This window comes from Pyrus communis, chromosome 12 (assembly GCF_963583255.1).
Source record: "Pyrus communis chromosome 12, drPyrComm1.1, whole genome shotgun sequence".
Taxonomy (NCBI): domain Eukaryota; kingdom Viridiplantae; phylum Streptophyta; class Magnoliopsida; order Rosales; family Rosaceae; genus Pyrus; species Pyrus communis.
The window spans coordinates 15047248-15067514 of record NC_084814.1 but is presented as its reverse complement, the minus strand read 5'-3'; the positions used below and the strand labels follow the sequence as shown (position 1 = coordinate 15067514).

General features: G+C 39.5%; 2 protein-coding genes across 2 annotated transcripts; both read right to left on the bottom strand.

Annotated features, from left to right (window-relative positions):
* Positions 1 to 3068: 3068 nt before the first annotated feature.
* Positions 3069 to 5134, bottom strand: LOC137710842 (probable phospholipid hydroperoxide glutathione peroxidase). Its single transcript, XM_068449983.1, has 6 exons — positions 4989 to 5134; positions 4390 to 4466; positions 4245 to 4306; positions 3880 to 3998; positions 3359 to 3526; positions 3069 to 3242 (listed from the first exon to the last, which is right to left on the bottom strand). The coding sequence occupies exons 1-6, from the start codon at positions 5037 to 5039 to the stop codon at positions 3210 to 3212; spliced, it is 510 nt and encodes a 169-aa protein (XP_068306084.1). The 5' UTR covers positions 5040 to 5134; the 3' UTR covers positions 3069 to 3209.
* A 12574-nt stretch (positions 5135 to 17708) lies between these two features.
* Positions 17709 to 20075, bottom strand: LOC137710551 (probable phospholipid hydroperoxide glutathione peroxidase). Its single transcript, XM_068449614.1, has 6 exons — positions 19921 to 20075; positions 19326 to 19402; positions 18930 to 18991; positions 18600 to 18718; positions 18060 to 18227; positions 17709 to 17936 (listed from the first exon to the last, which is right to left on the bottom strand). Exons 1-6 carry the CDS (start codon positions 19972 to 19974, stop codon positions 17904 to 17906), a joined length of 513 nt encoding a protein of 170 aa, XP_068305715.1. The 5' UTR covers positions 19975 to 20075; the 3' UTR covers positions 17709 to 17903.
* Positions 20076 to 20267: the final 192 nt, after the last annotated feature.

Genomic DNA, 20267 nt, shown 5'->3' with positions numbered 1-20267 from the left:
TTTATTGAAATAGAAAACACCTTGTAGATTAAAAAACGTCAAAGCCTAGCTAAGTTCTCCAAATTGATGTGTACGTTCCTCTCAATGTCGCGTAAAGAACCCTAATGGCTAAAAAGGCTTATTTATACTACTCTAAATTAAAACCCTCATAGAAAAGGTCTTCTAAAAACTAGGAAAAATAATAGAATAAGATAACTAGGAAATAAAAGGTTTCCTATTTGAATTGAAATTCGGACTTCTCAGAAAATCAGACTTTTGACCAATCAAATCAACTCCAATTTCATCCCAAAAGGTCTCTTTTTAAAGATGAAGACGTCCCCTACAAATCCTCAGAAGGAATCTTCCTCAAAATATTCTGTCTTGACCTCCAAAATACCCAAAACGTCCAAAAACGTCAATCTAGGAAAGCTGCGCGCTGGGTCTTTATTTCATCGTCACAATCAAACGGCTTGGAAAAATTTTGGAATTTTGACACAATCATGTTGAAAGACTCATGAACATCCAATTAGAATCACTCCAAAATTCATTCGTTTGAATACTTTTTGTTCTAGAGGAATTCGAAAGTCCTACATTGAAAATATATAACAAAGTATCAAAATTCTACCAAAATAACCAAAAAACTATAACTAAGAATAGGGTAAAATATATGGTATAATATAGACTCATCACTTGGTGGTCCAGGTTTGCAAATATCCAAAATTGGTGACTCTTATCTTCAAACTAAATATGCTTCTTTTTGTTTGGCTAACACTCTCTATTGCCCTCAAGCCTCTACTAATGTCATTTCTTTAAATCGATTTTCCGATAATAATAATTGTTTCTTTACCTTACATCCCAAATTTTGTCATGTGCAGGATTCACGACGAGGAAGACCCTTTGACAAGGCTGGAGTAACAATGGATTCTACCCATGCTCTCCTCTCCCACCCACCCCCACCCCACCCCCCCAAAAAAAACCAAAAAAAAAAAACCATCTCATGGTGTTTTTGCTTTCTTAGGTGAATGTGTAACTTTTGTGAATTTTGTCCTGTCTGTCATAAATTACCATTTTCTTTATCCCCTCCTATGTCTTCTTCTCCTTTGGAATTAGTTCATTCTAATGTTTGGTCATCACCATCACTGTCTGCTTCTGGTTTTAAGTATTATGTGGTTTTTGTGGATGATTTCTCTTGTTATACTTGGTTTTATATGTGTTTAAAGTCCGATGGTTTTTTCACCCTTGTTACCTTTAAAAACTTGGTTGAAAATATGTTCAATGTTAAGATTAAGGCTTTTCAAATAGATGGTGGTGGGGAATTTGTTAATCGCAATTTTTCAAAAATTTCTTGATGAACATGGTATTTACCATTGTCTTACATGTCCCATCATCCTAAACAAAATGGTTTAGTTGAACGTAAACATAGACACTTAGTTGAAAACTGGTCTTACTCTCTTAGCTCAATCCAGTTTGCCTACTTCCTATTGGGCAGAAGCGTTTCACACTTCCAACTATATAATTAATAGGTTGGCCACTCGTATTTTACAACATATTTCTCTATATGAAAAATTATTTCTTAAACCCCCTCAATGTTGGTTTTTTAAGGTTTTTGGGTGTGCATGTTATCCTTATTTGCATCCATATAATAATAATAAGTTGCAATTTCGTTATAAACGTTGTGTTTTCTTAGGATATTCATTAAATCATCATGGTTATAGGTGTTTGGATCCCTCTACGGGATGTGTTTTTCTTTCTCAATATGTTGTGTTTGATGAGAACAGGTTTTCCTATCAAGAATCCATTTTTATTTCATCCTTGCCGTTCTCCTCATGGATGGATCCCATCCTTGCCATTGGGCCAACCATGCAACCCATTCCGACACCTACATCCTCCACACAGCCAGTTGTACCACTCCAGCCTCCTAGTATTCCAGCCGAGCCTACTATTAAGGGCAATTCTCTTGTAAAAGATAAAACTTAGTCTTGATTAATTATGTTGTAATTTGTTGATAGTGGTGTGATTAGTTAGGCTAAGTTTGTTACGGTAGTTAGGATGAGTTGGCAACACAAGTGTGTGTGCTATGCCATTGTATAAATACCAAGTGTAAGCTTATTATTTGTTATCAATTAAAAGATATTTCCTCAATATGGTATCACCCGCTTTTGTCTCACGACCCGATTTGAAAAACATTTCCCTCCTTCCTCTTTGAATCTTCGTCTTCTTCACGATGACAATTCTCTAGTGTTTGTCAATCTCTCTGCAAACCCTAGCTCGCATCAATGACGACCTTTGCTTCTCCCTCATTTGAGTCCGATTCTTAAATTCATTCTCCTCACATCATGAATTCTTCCCCTAATTCCTTAATTTCTTCAATCACAATCCAAAATATTGGATCTCTTGTTTCGATCAAGCTTACTACTACCAATTACCTTACTTAGAGTGCTCTGTTCACTCTGATATTTCACTGCTACAACCTCACCAAAATTGTAGGTGGAACGTTAACTCCTCCGCCTAAATTTCTTCTCGATGCCTTAAGAAATCGCACGGCGACTCTGAATCTGTTGTTGACCGCTCAGTTGGCGGGGAGTGATAAACCGACTGTAATACCACCTGCACAACTACAGTCCTGTCCCAATACGGATTCCTCAGACCATGCGGCTGCTGCAGATCAGGTTCAATCTTTATTCTGTTTTATATTTAGATCACATGCTGCTATTTATTTGTAACCTAATTCTACACGCATATCAGTTCTACTCATATAAATATCAATGCAATCGGCTCACTCATTAATTGAGTTGAGTTCTATAAACATATTAGATTATCTTTCATATATATCCCTATGTTTTTATAGCACTCATCTTGATAGGAAGTCACCTGATGAGTGTTATAGAACACGGGGATATATCTCCGGAGAAATAGACAGCTAAGCCTTTCATACATGCTCAGAGAATGCAATCTGTGATCAAAATAACCAACATCCAGATTAGGAAAGATCTTTGAATCTTGGTTAATTTTCATCATCCCACAAGGAACATAAATGGTTTAATCAAGTTTAAAAAACAAACAGGGACTGCAACTGCTTAATGTTTTGAAATTAACACCATGCCTCCATCCTTAACAAGTCTTGAAATCACACTGATATGATAAACATACACAAAAGCAAGCTTGAACTTTTTATTCCAGTTTGATACACAAAAGGCAAGCATATGTTGAAATCTTCACATCTCAGCAACTTATGCGACTCCCAACAGCGTCTTGATGTCATGCTGCGGAAAATGTATAATGTCAGAAGGCCAGAAAAATTGACAAATCTACAGAGCAAGATGATTAATCACAGTAAACAACAGAGGCAGCATAACATGATTACATTCGAGAAACAGACCTCAATGCTAAGGGGGGGAGTGGTTGGGTAATAGCGGTGAGACGCTTTGCCTTCTTTGTCAACTAGAAACTTGGTAAAGTTCCACTGAATATCGTCTCCAAAGAATCCCCACTTGCCTTCCTTCAAGAACTTGTATACTGGAGCAGTATTATCTCCGTTTACTTCAATCTAACACAACAACAAGGGCGGATTTAGAAAGAAAGATCTAACATTACTGCAAAACCGTCCTAGCTCTTAGATGCAGTTGAAATATCTGTGTGGAATAACGCATGTGAAAGTTCTAATTTGCAGGAGTTCAAATAGAATTAAAATAAGCACTCATTACTCATTAGATAGTTTTTTTTTTCACTTCAACTATTAAAGTTTCAGTAGCCTAAATGTATCAAATTTGAAAGCCTTGAAAGTTGGAACTCAAATTTGTAAACACAGAGATCTTCAACCACCCGCTCATAATCTTATTACAAAAATGAGCTGCTGGAAAATAGATACAATCAAACATAATCTATTGTTTCTGGATCTACCTTGTCAAAAATGGGAAACTCCGATTTGAAACGAGTGCAGACAAAATCTTCAATCTCTTTGTTACTTCCTGGTTCCTGACTACCAAACTGGTTGCACGGAAATGCCAGAATTTCAAAGCCTGCATCAACCTCCCAATATATCATACAAAGGGGAAAATAATAGAAAAGGTAGGATTTCTGCAAAACTTTTGAGGGAATTCATGTTTTTCTAATACACATTAGATCACTGCATATGCAAGACAGTATATTAATTTGAAAGCAGCAGATTAGCATGTACCAGAACTCAACTTGTAAGAGAAGTAACTAAATTGATAGATGTCAGCTCAAGAACATGTAAGAATACAATACAAGTTCTATATGCAAACCTTGATCTTTATACTTTCGATACAGTTCATTCAGCTCATCGTAATTTGAGTTGGTCAGTCCGCTGCCAGGAAAATCAGTAAAAAAAGCAATGAATGAAAGCATAATACGATAGGGACAAAAAAGAGGGTGTATAATGTATATTACCATTTGGAAGCAACATTGATGACCAGCAGAACTTTTCCCTTGTAAATGCTAAGATCGACATCATTTCCCTTAACATCCTGCACTTAAAAAATTTAAAACCCCATCACAAGAAGTACAAGACCAACACACACGAATCATATTTCTCAGCTGAATCTCCAACATGGGTTCAACAGAAATTAACATATCTTCTGTAACCAATATTTGTCTAAACTTTTAACCTTTCAGATATACTTTTTTTCTTGGCATCCAAACAGGACAAGGAAAATTCTCAAAACATGCCAAAAATGAACACCCAAAATTCCCATATGCTCGTTATTTTAATTTTGAACACATTCAACAAAATCACGGTACTCAAGAAACTACTCATCTTCTGCAAGTGGTGGATTGAAAATCCACCTGGTGGTTAGGACATTCATCCTTAACCAACTGCGTCCCGGAATTCAAACCATCCCCTCCTCCCTTCCTCCCTTCCGCCCCTCCTCCCCTTCCGCTTAATATAGTTTAGAGTAGTAATATAGCTTATATTACGGAAAAACTTACCGATCTGCTACAAATTAGGAAAATTAATCATAAATTAATTGAGGATAGAAGGGATTTACCTTGACAGTAAAGTCATAAAATGATCCAGTGGCAGGGCGAGGACTTGCCATTCTTTTGTTTTTCTGGTCTCCACTGTTTGTCAAGCAAAGCTCTCATGTGTCAGTACCAGACCAGAGCAGGGTATTTTATAAGGAAACATTTTTTCTCACCATTATTTAATGTGATGTTTGTTTATCATTCTATTTATTACTGTTAGTTGAGTTTGAATTTTAAGATTCGTTTAGTGAATAAGGAAAAATTTCAAAATTCAAATTCATCTAATAATGATAAATAAAATGATGAAAATATACTACATAAAACAATAGTGACCAAAAATGCACTCATATTATAAAGGAATGGGAAACAAGTGACGTACGGATAGGGAATCATTGGTGCGTGACTTTGGAATGATTGGTCCCTCCCTTGGTTATTTACTTTTTTACACCTCTGGATGAGCTAGGGATTTGCTTCCTTGGGGGCTTCGGTTCAAACTTTTGTTTACAAACTTCTAGCAACCCGGAAGATCTTGTTGAGGGTATCTTGGCCCAAAGAGTTTCTAGTGCTCCCATACAAGACTCAATTTTACGGGATGGTTTGGAAATCCTTATTTAGAAAACACTTTTGCTCATACCATAAACGCTTTTGAGACAGACGTCAATGTAGATTAAAAAATAATCCGAAAAATCATAGAGCTGACACGTGGATTATTTCTCAAGAAAGACAAGACTGCCCCTATTAAATGAGCAAATAACAGCTGAGGTAGAGCAAGCAGAGATCAACAACTGCTCAGGGCAGGTATTTATGATAGAATAATCTCTTATTCTTATCATAAATACATTCCTAATAAGAGAAAACCTCTTTCAAGTAAGTAATTCATTCCATTTATTTAGGATATCTACCTAATTACTCCAAGATATTTATTTACACAAATATCTTGTAATTTTCTTACCCAAAATATCACATAGGGTTGACCACCCTTAAACCCTAGAAGGCTGGCCCATCTCCTCCTTTTTTTTTCCTATAAATACACACTTTATCTCCAAAATTTAGTAAGTTTTAGCTACCCTTAAATAGCCTTTTTGCTACCCACAAATACTCAAACACATTCTTCTCAAAATTCTAACTTTGACATCGAAGGTTCTTTGGCCAAAGCACCTCCCCCCTAATTCATTGTGAGCACGTGAGGCTTTTGGCCTTAATCTTGCAAGTACAGATTTTTCAATCAAAGGAAGGCGGAAATTTGTATCCACAAATTAGTGCTTTCATTTAGGGCTCTGGTTCGAAGACTCTTGCTTTCAACTTCCTTCGTTCGTAGATCCACAACTGCGATGGCAGGAAATTCAGAAACTACAACCAATGGGACCCTTTATGTTGAAGGACGTGGACCAACTGACGGAGATCGTGATGTGGCTTCATGTCGTCGCTCTTCAAGGCTTACCATGACAATGACCGCTCATTTGCCTCATCTAGGAGGTATCGTGGCCATGCTAGTAAAGGTAGCCGCTGCTATAGTGGCCCACGGGGCAGCCTTCACTCAATGCGAAGAAACCCTACGGCATGAGGCCCATGGTGCAAGCAGCCAGCAGACATAGGCTCAGGTAGCTATTTGCCCTCACCAGCAACCCTTAGCCTACTACCTTCACTTGGATGCGAGCTGCACAAACTGAGGCAATCCAAGCCGCACTAACCATGACGCAAGTTGTAGCCCAGCGTGAACTTAACATGCCTTCAACTTAAGGCTAAGCAGGACAAACTGAGGTGGCCCAGGGCCCATACGCCCAACTTGCTCCTGTGGCCCTCCAAACGATCCAACACGGTCTCATACCAGTTTAACCAGCCCAGATCTAGATTTCGAGGCCAAAAGTTGAACTAAGGGTATTTTTCACTTCACCTTACTGCCGATCTGACCCATCCTGGCTCAAGCTTTACACCCAGAGTCCGTTACACTTCCATTACTCAATCAGATGTCTATTATTCCAGCTCTTCCACTCCAAATGGCGAATAACACCTATCCCGATAGGTCGTCAAACTGGTAAGCATTCTCACGCAGCATACTACCTTAGTGAATCAGCTCCTGTAGTGTGCCCTAGACGAGGTGTCCCAAAATAAGACAAATGCAAGTGATGACGTTTCTCTCCAGTAGCGTCCAGGTAAGTAAACCCTCGACCAGTCACGAACTAAGCATTCTGGTAGTGTACACTCCCACTTGGGCCCCCGAGATAGCGTATACTCTTATCTTAGCACGCGGAGGAGCGTGCATTCTTGATTAGGTTTCCGGACGAGCATACATTCACGGTTGGGGCCATACTCCTATAATCAACATGGACAAACTTCCAAGGGAAGCGTTCATTTGAGGTTAGGCTCGCAAAGAGCATCTTCCACCTCACATCGAAGTAGGCATCACGACAGACGGAGAGAAGCAGCCACTCAATCTGGCTTAAGTTCAATTGGAAGCCTATGAGTAATCTGCTTACCTGCCAGGAACGTACCACATGCACCGCAATTGTAGCATAGATGAGTCGAGCATAGAAAAAAGCAGTCGAGACCAGCAGGTCATAACTGGGGGCAGCCAGAAGCCCCATTGCCCCGATAGAGGCAAATTCAAGAAAAAGTATAAAGGCTTCTGACTGAGCGATTGCGCAGATTTCAGCGCATTGAGACCACAGACAAGGCCCTTCGTAAGAATATGGCACACATGGGTAGATTACCATTCACGGACGAGATCGAGCAGACGGCCCCAGCGTAAGTTTAATACGCTGTATTTCACTTTATTTAAAGGAAATGGAGACCCGGAAAGGCACTTGAAGCACTACCACAGCGTGATGATCCTCTACATAGCCAATGACGCTTTAATGTGCAAGAAATTCGCCATTACTTTGCAGGGCGAGGCGTAGGATTCGTTCCATACCATGCCTCCACAGTCCATTTAAAGTTTTGACAAGCTTTCTGTAGTTTTCACTAAGGAGTATGCATCCTACTACTCGATTAAGAAAAAAGTACAATTATCTTTTCAAAATAAAAAAGAATCCGAAGGAGTTGCTTCGTGACTATATGAAGTGGTTCAAGGCGGAGAAGGTGAAGATAGTCGGCTGTAACGACTCGATCGCTAGCGTAGCCTTCCAAAAGGGACTCCCATCATATCATCCCCTATTTGGAGAATTAATCATGAAAGAAAACCTGACTTTGGTAGACTCATTCGCTATGGAAGAGAAGCATGTGCTTTGGGACGAGGCTCAATAAGTAAACAAAGCACCTGAGCAGCCTTAGAATAAGTCCGAGACAACTCAGAATAAGGTGGGCAAGAAGCAGTTTAACAACCAAAGCAGGCGGAGGGCCAAGCGCAAAGATTGGTCCCCGATAAAAAAAGGTCAGGCTACCAAGAACTATACCAAGTTCTCGACCTCAATCAACCAGATCTTCCACAACCTCAATAGTGAGCCTTGGTTGGTTCAAGCTGCCAAGATAATCCAAAAGAGACACCTCCAAGCTGGATCACACAAGTATTGCACGTTCCACAGAGGTCCTGGTCAGACGACCATCAACTGTTATACCTGGAGGGATTACCTAGAGATGCTGGTGAATGAAGGTAAATGCGATAAATACTTGGACAAGCCAGTTGTGCAACCTAGGAGAAACATAGATGCAGACAAGGAATTATCTGCCAAGACCATCAAAATCAACGACATCTTCACCAAGTCTGAGTACTTGAGGGCCATAAACAACTTCAAGAAGAAGAAGATCCAGCAGGCTATATCAGTCTTCCAAGTTTAGGCAGCCGACACTAAACCTGGGCCTATCATTGGTTTCACCAAGCAAGATGCTAAAGGAGTTGACTTCTCACACAACGATGCTCTGGTAGTGCCCGTTTAACTAGCACACACTATAGTGGACAAAGTAATGGTGGACAATGGCGGTTCAGTAAATCTACTTGAGTTATCCGTCATTCAAAAGATGGGTCTGGAAAGCACGATAATACGCCAAGCAGAGGTACTCACCGGATTTAATGGATACACCTCAACTGTTATTGGCAGCAGCACACTCGATGTGAGAACACCACTAGTAGTCTAAAAGAAAACATTCATTATAGTCAGGGACCCGTCTCTCCATAACGAGATTCTAGGAAGGCCCTGGCTAATGGAACTGGGTGCTGTAACCTCCGTCGAGTGCCAAAAAAATCTGATTCTGCATCCTAGGAAGAGAAGTCGGAGTGATCAAATCTAACCATGTCGCATCCCGACAATGCACGGTGCAAATGTTGAAGCAGTCAAAGAAGAAGTCTTTTACCCCCATAGAAGCTGAGGTTCAGAAGGATAAGTCTGCTACCAAATAGCAACCATAGCAAGTGGATCAAGATGATGACATGCAGAAGGACACGCTAACAGAAAAAAAAAAAAAAAAAAAAAAACGATGGAAGGCAGATGATGACGCTGAATACATCAATCTTAATCCCAAGTTGCCGAAGAAAATAGCTAGAATCAACTCACGATTGAGCCCAATCTCACTCAACTGTTTCCTCTCGCGCTCAACCAATCGATACAAGCCATTTTTCAACACCATCAAGAATGTGCAAATAAACAAGTAGGACGACGAGTGCAAGAAAGCATTTCAAGACTTGAAGAAATATCTAACTTCCTCTTCGCTGATATCCAAGCAGGAAACAGACGAGGAATTATAAATCTACTTGGCAGTCTCAGACATAGCGATAAGCTCTGCCCTCATACGAGAAGAACTCAAGGCCCAACTAAGAATTCACCACAATTCTAAAGCTCTCCTCGATGTGGAAACAAGATACCCGAGGATTGAAAAGCTAATTTTGGCGTTAATCATTACAGCTTAGAAGATCAGACCATACTTTATGGCGCATACGGTCATCGTTTTGACTCAGTATCCCTTACGATCGATCCTACATGGTCCAAACGCTTCTCAAAAAGTGATGAAGTAAACATTGGAACTTGGCCAATACGACTTGGTTTACAGATCCCACACGGTGATAAAAGCTCAAGCTTTAGCAGACTTTATAGCAAAGTTCACTCTCGACCTAGAAGATGCAACAACACAGCCCAAAGACGCCCTCGAGCACACTCTAACCGAACCAACCTGTTTTGACAAAGGCTTTTGGCACCTGTACGTCGACAATTATTCCAACTACAAAGGTTCTGGACCAAGCTTGGTCCTTATTGCTCCAGAACACTCAATGCTCGAGCAGGCAATCACTTTAGCTTCAAGGCATCAAACAACAATGCAGACCTTATTGGCAGACCTCCGAATGGCACAAAATCTGGCAGTTAAGAAGCTCACGATATATTCTGATTCTCAGATCATCACTAGCTAGACTATTGGAAAGTATGCAGCAAAGCATCCAAAGATGGCATTATACCTCGAGGAGGTACGAAAGTAGCTCAGGCATTTCTAACTTACACTCTCGCACAAGTGCCACAAGCAGACAACACTCATCTAGACGCTCTGGCAGCCTTAGGCTCTGCTTTGGACTAGCAGTTCAGACGCTCCATCCTGATCGACTATTTGGGAAAACGGAGCATAAAAGAAGAACTAGTAGTTGAGGTTTTACAAGTCAATATAACCCCAAGCTGGCAAGATCCTATCATCTACTACTTAATCAATATGATACTCCTTGTAGAAAGATTGGAAGCTAGAAAGCTCCAGATAAAGGCAGCACACTACTATATGTGAAACGACATTCTTGTCCGAGTATCATTTTGAGGTCCATATCTCTCCTGCTAGCGCCTCCTGACGACTTGAAAGTTTTAAGCTCGATCCACGAAGGCAATTGTTGGAACCACTCAGGAGGCCAATCCTTAGCACAATTGGTCTTTAACACCAGCTACTACTGGCTCATCGTGCATTAACACACTAAGGAATTTTTTCAAAAGTGCGACAGCTTCCCACGCTTCAAGCTTATACTCGCACTGCCTATCAGCGAGCTCCACCCACAGACAAGCCCATAACCATTCATGCAATGGGAATCGTCCTGGTAGGGTCCATGTCGCCCGCTACTAGGGCATATGCATAATGATCATGGCTACCAACTACTTCACCAAGTGGGTAAAAGCTAAGCCCATGACCATCACTACTCAATTAGACATAGAGCGCTTCATATGAAGGAACATCATCTGCCGGTTCAGCATCCCTCAATCTACCATCATCGACAACGGCCTGTAATTTTTAGGTAAAGACTTAGCGAAGTTCCTCCAGAAATATGGAATCAAGCAGCACATGTCTATGCCTAGATATCCCCAAGGCAACGAGCAGACAGAGGCATTCAACAAGAAAATCATAGACTATCTCAAGAAATCCCTCATAGATAAGGAAGGAAAATGGCTAGACAAACTTCCTAATGTCCTATGGGTGTATCGCGCAACCAAACAACGAGCAACCAGTGAAACTCTTTTCTCCTTGGCATTCAGTTCAAAAGTAATCATCCCTCCCAATGTCATCATGTCGAGCATCAGCACCATACTGCTAACTTTGGAGCATAAAATAAATGAGATAGCCACAAATCTAGATATGGCAGAGGAGGAACGCGAGAAGTCCATCACCTACATTGTAGCTTACCAGTAGCAGCTTCTCTTCAGACAGTTTCAGCCTGGAGATCTAGTCCTAAGAAAAGCATTCATCACTGCCTAAAGAGAATGCTCCAAGAAGATGAATCATATTTGGGAAGGTTCGTACAAAGTTAGCATAGTAGACGGCAAGGGTAGCTACGCTAACATGAACGACAAAGAGATTGACAAGCAGTGGAATGCCTATAACCTGCGGAAGTACTACATATGACCTCCCACTTCTCCTTAAGCCATGCTCGAACAAAATAAAGCTCAAAGACTCAAGCAGCTTGACGAGCACTACCTTGCAAGCCTACGACTATCCAGTTGTTAAGCAGTTTTTACCTTTCAGCTAAGTTTGATATCATTCTTCTCATTTATTAACGCCCTAGAAGATCAAAGCTAACAACTGAGCAGTCACGCAGACTTACCTGCTTCTATATGTAAGGTGCTTGACTGTTGGCTCTCTGGTAAACAACTTCGCAAAGGTCCTAAGCCTAGATTGACAATCACATTAGTCATGCAAACCCGTCTGCTTATTAAAAAGCAACGCGCTTCGCTAACGACCTTGTGATTAAAGATCTAGTGGACCATTGATACGAGATATACAACTAGGGAGGTCATTCGGCCCTGCAAGTTAGAAGTTTCAAAAGATGCCTTAAGCAAATGAAGATTCACACCCAACAACCCGAAGTTGAAGCCTAAAGCAATGAAGATAGGCTTCATTGCTTTGTTCAAAGCAGCATGCTCGATTGTTCATTCTACGGCAAAAACTTGAAGCAAGGCAAAAAGACGGGGATGAAGTAAAGCGAAAAACAACAGTTTATTAATTTCTAGCAAATTGGTAAACTGGCATGAAGGCCAACAGAGTTCAAGCAAAATAAAAAACAAAGCAGGAAAGGCAAAGAAGGTAAATCCTAAAGTTTATAAAAAAATCTACTCATCAGCAGCCGTATCACTCTCAGCAACATCAACCTTCCGTACTTTATATACAACTGCCCCATCCTGGGTAGCACTATCATCAGCCGCCCTTACCTGGGCGGCATTACCTTTTGCCGCACATGCCTTGGCAGCTTGATCCTCAAGTGCTCCACTAACGGCGTTCTTGAAGGAAAACTTTAGCAAATCCTCGGAAGAAATAGCAAAAAGCTCGAAGTCCTCATCAGAAAATATGTAGTCAAACGGCATGCCAAGGAAATGAACTCTGTAACCAAGCTTGTAGAAGTCAGCTTGACTTTGGGCAAGCATAACCTAAAGACCGCACTTCTCGCTCTTCAGCTGTTTATTCTCCTTAGTCAGGTCAGTACGAGCACTGTAACTCTTCTAGTTCATTCTTCAGGTTCTCACTAATAGACAATGCTCCTTACAGCTCCACTTCCTTATACTTAAGTTAATTGACGGCCTTCTTAAGTCGAACAACGTCATTATGCACGGCGAGCAAATCTACATCCTTGGAATCATGGGCAAACCAAAATTCTAAAATGGCATGCTCAAGGTCATGCATTAGCAAAGCTTGAACTTCAATCTCCTTCTCTGCAACGCCATACTTCCCACGGATCGCATCAAGCTGAGTCTTCAAGTCATTGATCTTTTGGCGAGCAGTCTTAAACTGTTGAGCAGTGGGGGTAGAGATAACAGATCTTTTCAAAAAGACAAGTTCAGACTCGAACTCTTTAATTTTCTCAACAACCGAGCAAGCTTCTGCTGCCATGGTTGTAGCTATCTCCCTAGTAACCTTGGCGTCATCCTGCTCTATATGCATGTACTCGGCTGCCAATATCACAGATTTCTGCATCATAGCAAGTAGGGAACCTTTTCATGAGTGAGCTGCATTCCTTACAAAGAAACGAGAGTCGACAACCTTGCTTATGCCATCAACAAACTTGGCATATGCTTCCGTGTCATTAAGCAGATCGAGCTTTAACAGTGCATGGATCTCAAAAAACTCTCCTAAAACTAGTTTGGCAGGCTGTTCACGGCTACTCATACAGGAAAACGCTTCATTCTCAGCATCAGAGTCGGCCTTGGCACCACCTTGATAGTGAAATCACCATCATCGCTCTTTATTACTGCACGCACTTCTGGAATCAGATCGAACTTGGTCACAGAATACTGTCTTAGAATAAAACCAGGCACATGGGGCAAGGTAGAATTCTTTCACTGAACAATTTTGTCAATAACTGTTCTAGCAACCTTCAGAATAGCAGGCTTCACAGGCTCAGATCCAGCAGCCTCTTTCTTCCCCTTAGAAGAAGTTAAGTCAATCACAAGCCTCCCAACAGTGGACGTACCCTCGCGAGCAGCAGAGGAAGTCCTCAACTTTTTCTCCACTAGCGGTTTTCTAGCAGACGACAAAGATCTTTCTCCCACCTTCATTTGCAACAGGCTACACAATGGCAATTAGACGAGAAAACGTCTCACCCTTGATCTTCCAATAGGGGCAGCCAACCTTTCTCCCTATGAAGAGGATTGAGCAGTTAATGCCACTCGCGATATTCAGCAGGGATCCCCAAAGCGATGTGCACCTTCTTCATGTCAGAACAAGTCTTGGGAGTTGAACAAAATTTTGAATCTACATAAACAGATGAAGACAAGGCGGAACTCAACAAAAGTATAAAGTAGCTTAGAGACTAATCAGCCTACTTACCATCGATGAAAGTAGTCGGAATGCGAAGCCCAGGCAAGGAGTCAAATTTCATTTTCACTAATCTCTGGGGTCTTTCTAGACCAGTCATGATCCCTTTTGCTCAAGTGATTGAATAGCCTATGACGGGTCCTCAGCTACCCAACACCATGATGTGGCTTTTTTCAAAAAAGTACCAAAACTCATTGGCAGTCAGGTCCAAGTTAAAGAACCTGCTCAAGTTGTGGAACACCATCATCACGCAGACCGCATTTGGAGAGCACTGAGTAGGAACACACTTCATGGAGCAGATCACTTCTTGGAAGAATCGAGGCATGGGAAAGATGAATCCCAACACGAAGTAGTAGGGGTGAAACTTGATAGCTTTCCTAGACCCACACGGTTCGCGGCTGCTACCATCCTTGGCCTGCTTCACGCGAACCCCAAACAGAATTGTGTGCTTACACATCTCGAGGAAGTCTTTGAATTCCTCATCAGAACCTACCTTGACATGAGCAGCCCTGAAGTAATCTAGCTTACTTGCAGATCCGCCATGACGATACAACAACGACATAAATTCATCGCTCATATGGCTTGAGGAAAGCATGTTCAAAAATCCTACAACATGCAAGGAAAAATTATTAGAAGGCTGCTTGATGAAGAAAAAAAATAGAAAAAATGGTCACAGAACCTAGCGCACCATGCAGCAACAACACCGCATCATGCCGCAACACACCATCCTAAGTCCTCGACCCCTGTTGAGCCAAAAAATCAAGCCCTGAGGCTCCACAAAATCAAGAAGAAGGAGAAAATTTAGAAAATTGAAATTTTCTTACATTTGGAAAAGAAGAAAAGCAACGGAACACATTACATGGCCAAGCAAAAATGATTACTAAGGAAAGGAGAACAAATATCTTCTGGCTTTCTCTCTTTCTGCGGGGTTTTAATTGCACTCCAAATTTATTTAACCCCCTACTTGACGCAGACTTAAATATGTTTTGGTGGCAATGACATTCCTTTTCCTAGAAGAATTTAAATTCCAAGTCAAAGTGGAGATCTACATCAAATTGGAACACAAACTCTGTTGCAGCTTTGGATTCCTACACCTCTTGCCCTTTTCTGCGAGTAGCCAAGTAGGTGTAGGGGCATTTGTGGAGCCAAAGATAATCCCATAAATCATGGAGCTAACACGTGAATTATTCCCCAAAAAGACAAGACACCCCCTATTGAATAAGCAGGGAGCAGTCTCATTCACCACATGCAGCTGAGGTAGAGCAGGCAGAGATCAACAACTACTCAAGACACCCTTTCCCGTAGGAAAAGTCAAAGGTATTTATGATAAAATAATCCCTTATTCTTACCATAAATACATTCCTAATCAGAGAAAACTTCTTCCAAGTAAGTAATCCTAATCCTATTTATTTATGATATTTACCTAATTACTCCAAGATATTTATTTACACAAATATCTTGGAATTTTCTCACCCAAAATACAACATAGGGCCTACCACCCCTAAACACTAGAGGGCCGCCCCATCTGCTCCTTTTCTCCTATAAATACACACTTTATCTCCAAAATTCAGTAAGCTTTAGCTACCCCTAAAAAGGCTTTTTGCTACCCACAAACGCTCAAACACATTCTTCTCAGAATTATAACTTTGGCCTCGGAGATTCTTTGGCCTCGGAGATTCTTTGGCCAAAGCCCCAATTCATCGTGGGCTCGTGATGCTTTTTGTCTGAATCTTAGGTGTTATTATTTTGCAGGTGCAGATTCGTCAATCAAAGGAAGGTGGAAATTTGCATTCACAGTCAAACTTTTAAAAAAATTTAACCTTCCTAAAGAATGCTAGATTGTTCATGTGCCATTAGGGTTTAGTTTAGGGGAGTTTTAATGAAAAAGGCTTTTCCAAACTCTTTATTAATAAAAAATCATCTAATAACTTTATTTAATAAAAAATGCTTAAACTTTAATGAAAATAACAAAACAATTTAATACAAAAAAAAAAAAAACTGACATGTAGTTCCACTCGTCAAATCACACACACACTCTCTCTCCATCCCTCCCTCACTTCACCCGTACAAATCATATTATTTAACTATATATATCTCTCTCTCCTTCCACATATTCCTCCCATCAACTTTCTTTCTCCATTCTCCTCTCCCTACCCATCCACATCAACTTTGTCTATCATCTCTCCTTTCACCTAATCCCACCCTCTCATGTCACCATAAATAACATATATTTTTTTTATTATTTATCCACGCGTCAAATCACTCACTCTCTCTTTCTCGAGAAATTTTTAGGTGTACCGGGTACACCAAAAAATTTTGGTGTATCCTCACTCTTTAGAATTTGATTTTATTTATTTATTGAAAAATAAGTGAAGGATAAGTGAGGATTTATGAGTGAGGGTACACCAAAATTTTTTGATGTACCCGGTACACCTAAAAATTTCTCGTCTCTCATCTGTATAGATCATATTATTTAACTCTATTTCTCTCTCTATTCTTTTACATTTTCTATCTCCACTCTCGTCTCTCCGCTCCCATCCACATCAACTTTGTCTATCACCTCTCATTTCACATATCCCCACTCTCTCATGTCACCATAAATAATATATTTTTTATTTTTTGTTTATTTGAACGTTGTTTAATTATTTTTTTAGAACAAACTAAGTAGTAATATTACAACACCAACAAAGAAGAAAATTTTCATTTTTCAGTTTTATTAACTATGCTAATTTTAATTTTAAAATAGTGATTTTAACTTTAATTTGGATAAATTATTCAGTTTGTGTCTTGGATAAGTTATTAAGTTTATATCATGTCGTATGAACAGTGACTATTTTTAGAACTGGAGATTGATTATTTCAAAAATTGAACACGAATATTTTTAGGAAAATTAATGAAAAAGACTTCAAAACTTTGAATTTTATCGAAAAGTCATCCAACAACTTTAGGCGCGCGCCACTCTGTATTTAGTTTCAAAAATAGTATTCATGTTTAGTTTCAGAAATAATGTAATTCTCATGTTCAGTTTTAGAAATAGTGATTATACTAGTGTACAGTTCAAAAATAGTGTAGGACCTGTATTCAATTTTTAGAAATAGTCAGCGTACATTTCAAAAATAGTGTAGTACATGTGTTCAATTTTAGAAATAATCAGTGTTCAGAGATCAAACGCAGGGTTGGTTTTTTATTGTGTTACTATTTCTTCACTACAAATAAATGCAAAAATGTTCTTTATGTTAGAGAAAATTAGAATTCACGCATTCTCCAACATAACTTAGCATAGAATGCAAGACGTAAATTTGTACCTTCAAAAAATGTTTACCGTAAGACAAATATTTATACCTGTAAAGTGGGATGAGTTTTCGCTTTTGCAAGTACCATTTGTAGCATATAGAAAACAATCAAATAGAAAACACAAATAGTTGTACTTCAAATAGTGCATTTATGTAGACTTTTTGTCCACTCTAATTACTTGATCACCACTCCAGTGTATGGTTGCATCATCTACCTTACTCGTCTATCATATAGAAAACAATCAAATAGACAAGTTCAATCTCATGGTGACATTATCATTTAAAATAAGAAATTGGTCTTGCTCAGTTTATTGAGCATAATATACAACACATCGGCACGACGTTAGGTCCTAAACCAGTCTTGGAGGCACAACAACACACAAAAGCAAGGCTTTTTCCCCCTCCTGCTGGAGAAAGGGAAAGCATATGCATACCAGCATTCAACATTCACAGGACTCCCAATAGCTTCTTTAAATCCCGCTGCAAAGGAATTATGTAAGCAGAAAGCTAGCATGATTACACAGATCGAAAATACAACAAACATCAAAGGTAGCACAGCACAATTATATTTGAGAATCAAAGTTCGAACATCCAAGTTTTTACCTCAATACTAAGGGGGGGAGTGGTCGGGTAATAGCGATCAGAAACTTTCCCCTCCTTGTCAACTAGAAACTTGGTAAAATTCCATTGGATATCATCTCCAAAGAATCCCCACTTGCCTAACTTCAAGAACTTATACAAGGGAGCAGCATTATCACTGTTTACTTCAATCTAACACAAGAGCGAGAGATGGTGAAATTACAAACCAAATTTCACATATTACAATACTCCATTCTCTCAGATGTAGAGGAAATGGCCATGGGGAAGAAGATATACAAATTCTAAATTGCAAAAATTCTAAACTAATTTTAAAACTGCATGTAACAATATAGCAGTTAATTTGACTAGCCTATCATTATCTTAAATCTTGAAACTAAACTTGTAATCTAAATATGGAATACCCTTCTCCATCGTTTTACAAAGAGAATAAATAATAGACAACCTTGTGGTTGAACCCTTTTGGCCGGCCTAAAAGTGCAATAGGTTTAACAGTGTAAGCTGTTTGAAAGTAGATACAAACTAATCTACAGCTGCTTGATTTACCTTGTCAAAAATTGGAAATTCAGATTTGAAACGAGTGCAGACAAACTCTTCAATCTCTTTATTACTTCCCGGTTCCTCATCACCAAACTGATTGCATGGAAACGCCAGTATCTCAAAGCCTGCATCAATTCCCCAGTATATCACACAAAGGGTAGAATTATATGTTGAATTAGTCATATTACATTGATCTTTCTCTTATTTATCTTTAAGAAAAAAGGACTTCTGTATTTTACACCAAGGAGTACTTGTTTCTATGATGAAAATGAGACTGCCACTATTGGTTACCAAAACGATAGGCGTGAAAGAACATTTTGAGATCAAAATGCAAACCTTGATCTTTATACTGTTGGTATAGTTGATTCAGCTCTGTGTAGTTTGAGTTGGTCAGTCCACTGCCACAATTAGTGAAAACCAGCATCGTATAGATACGTTTAGAAAGGAAAAACAAAAACAAAACAAAAATAGTTTCCCGTATTAGCCCTGAATAACATCACACCTTTAGAGAAACACTTCAAGCTCAATACTTAAGAGAAACACCCAATTGAATATGCAACGGGAGAAGGGCACCAAATGAATTTTGCAACCAGCAATCAATCAGAACATGACAAGTGACTAACTGCGAGTTTATATCTCCAATTAAGCTCTCTAAGTGTTTATGCATGAAACTTATAGTTGTCAGGCGCAAAAAAGAAAGAACAAAGAAAGTAAGGAGAGGAGGAATAATACCATTTGGAAGCAACATTGATAACGAGTAGAACTTTTCCCTTGTACAAGCTAAGATCCACATCATTGCCCTTTGCATCCTATACAAATATAAACACAACTATCAAAACCAAGATTCACAAACAACAATTATTCATTAACCGAATTAATTCAGACATAGATTCAACACAATAGCAACATTTATTTATTTATCTATCTTTTTCAGAAATAGTGGGGCAAGCCACGGTTATCCACTGCTTCCAGGCCGAAGAGGCTATGTTTACAATATTCCTTTTGTTTTTCTTGGCAACCAACCAGAGTCCAGAGTCCAGAGTCCAGACAAAGGAAAATTCCCAATTCTCCAAACAAGCCAAAAATAAGTAGTACCCAGAATTCAAAATTCCTTTAAATTGATTAGTATTGCAAGAAAAGATGAAAACTTAGAACACAACCAGATGATTCCAACACTACCCATCTTCTACTTAATATTTAAACAACAAATTTTTTGAAGAATATGTAGAGTCTTTTTACATCGCAACCTAAAAATTGAGCAGAAAAAGCATAAACTAATTGAAGATATGCAATTATACATAGATAGATGATATAGATGGGGAGTTACCTTGACAGTGAAGTCGTAAATTGTTTTTGGGTTCTCAGTTGCCTGGCTTGTCATCCTCTTCCGCTCTCAACTCTGAACAAACTGAAACACCTGAAGGTCCACAACGTTGAAAAATGCCGTTCTTTCCATTTCAATGTTCGAAGCTGACCTGTTAACAAAATATTAATGACGCTTTAGGCCCTCGTGTTTCTCCTTGGGCCTTGGTCACAACTGTGGGCTAGGCTATGCTTGTACTCATCGTTGCTCGGGATCCGCTAGTGGATAAACGTAACTTGCCATCAATTTCTGATTTTTGCATGTACGAAAAAAAAAAAAAAAAAATACCATTGATTTTTGAATAACTCAGT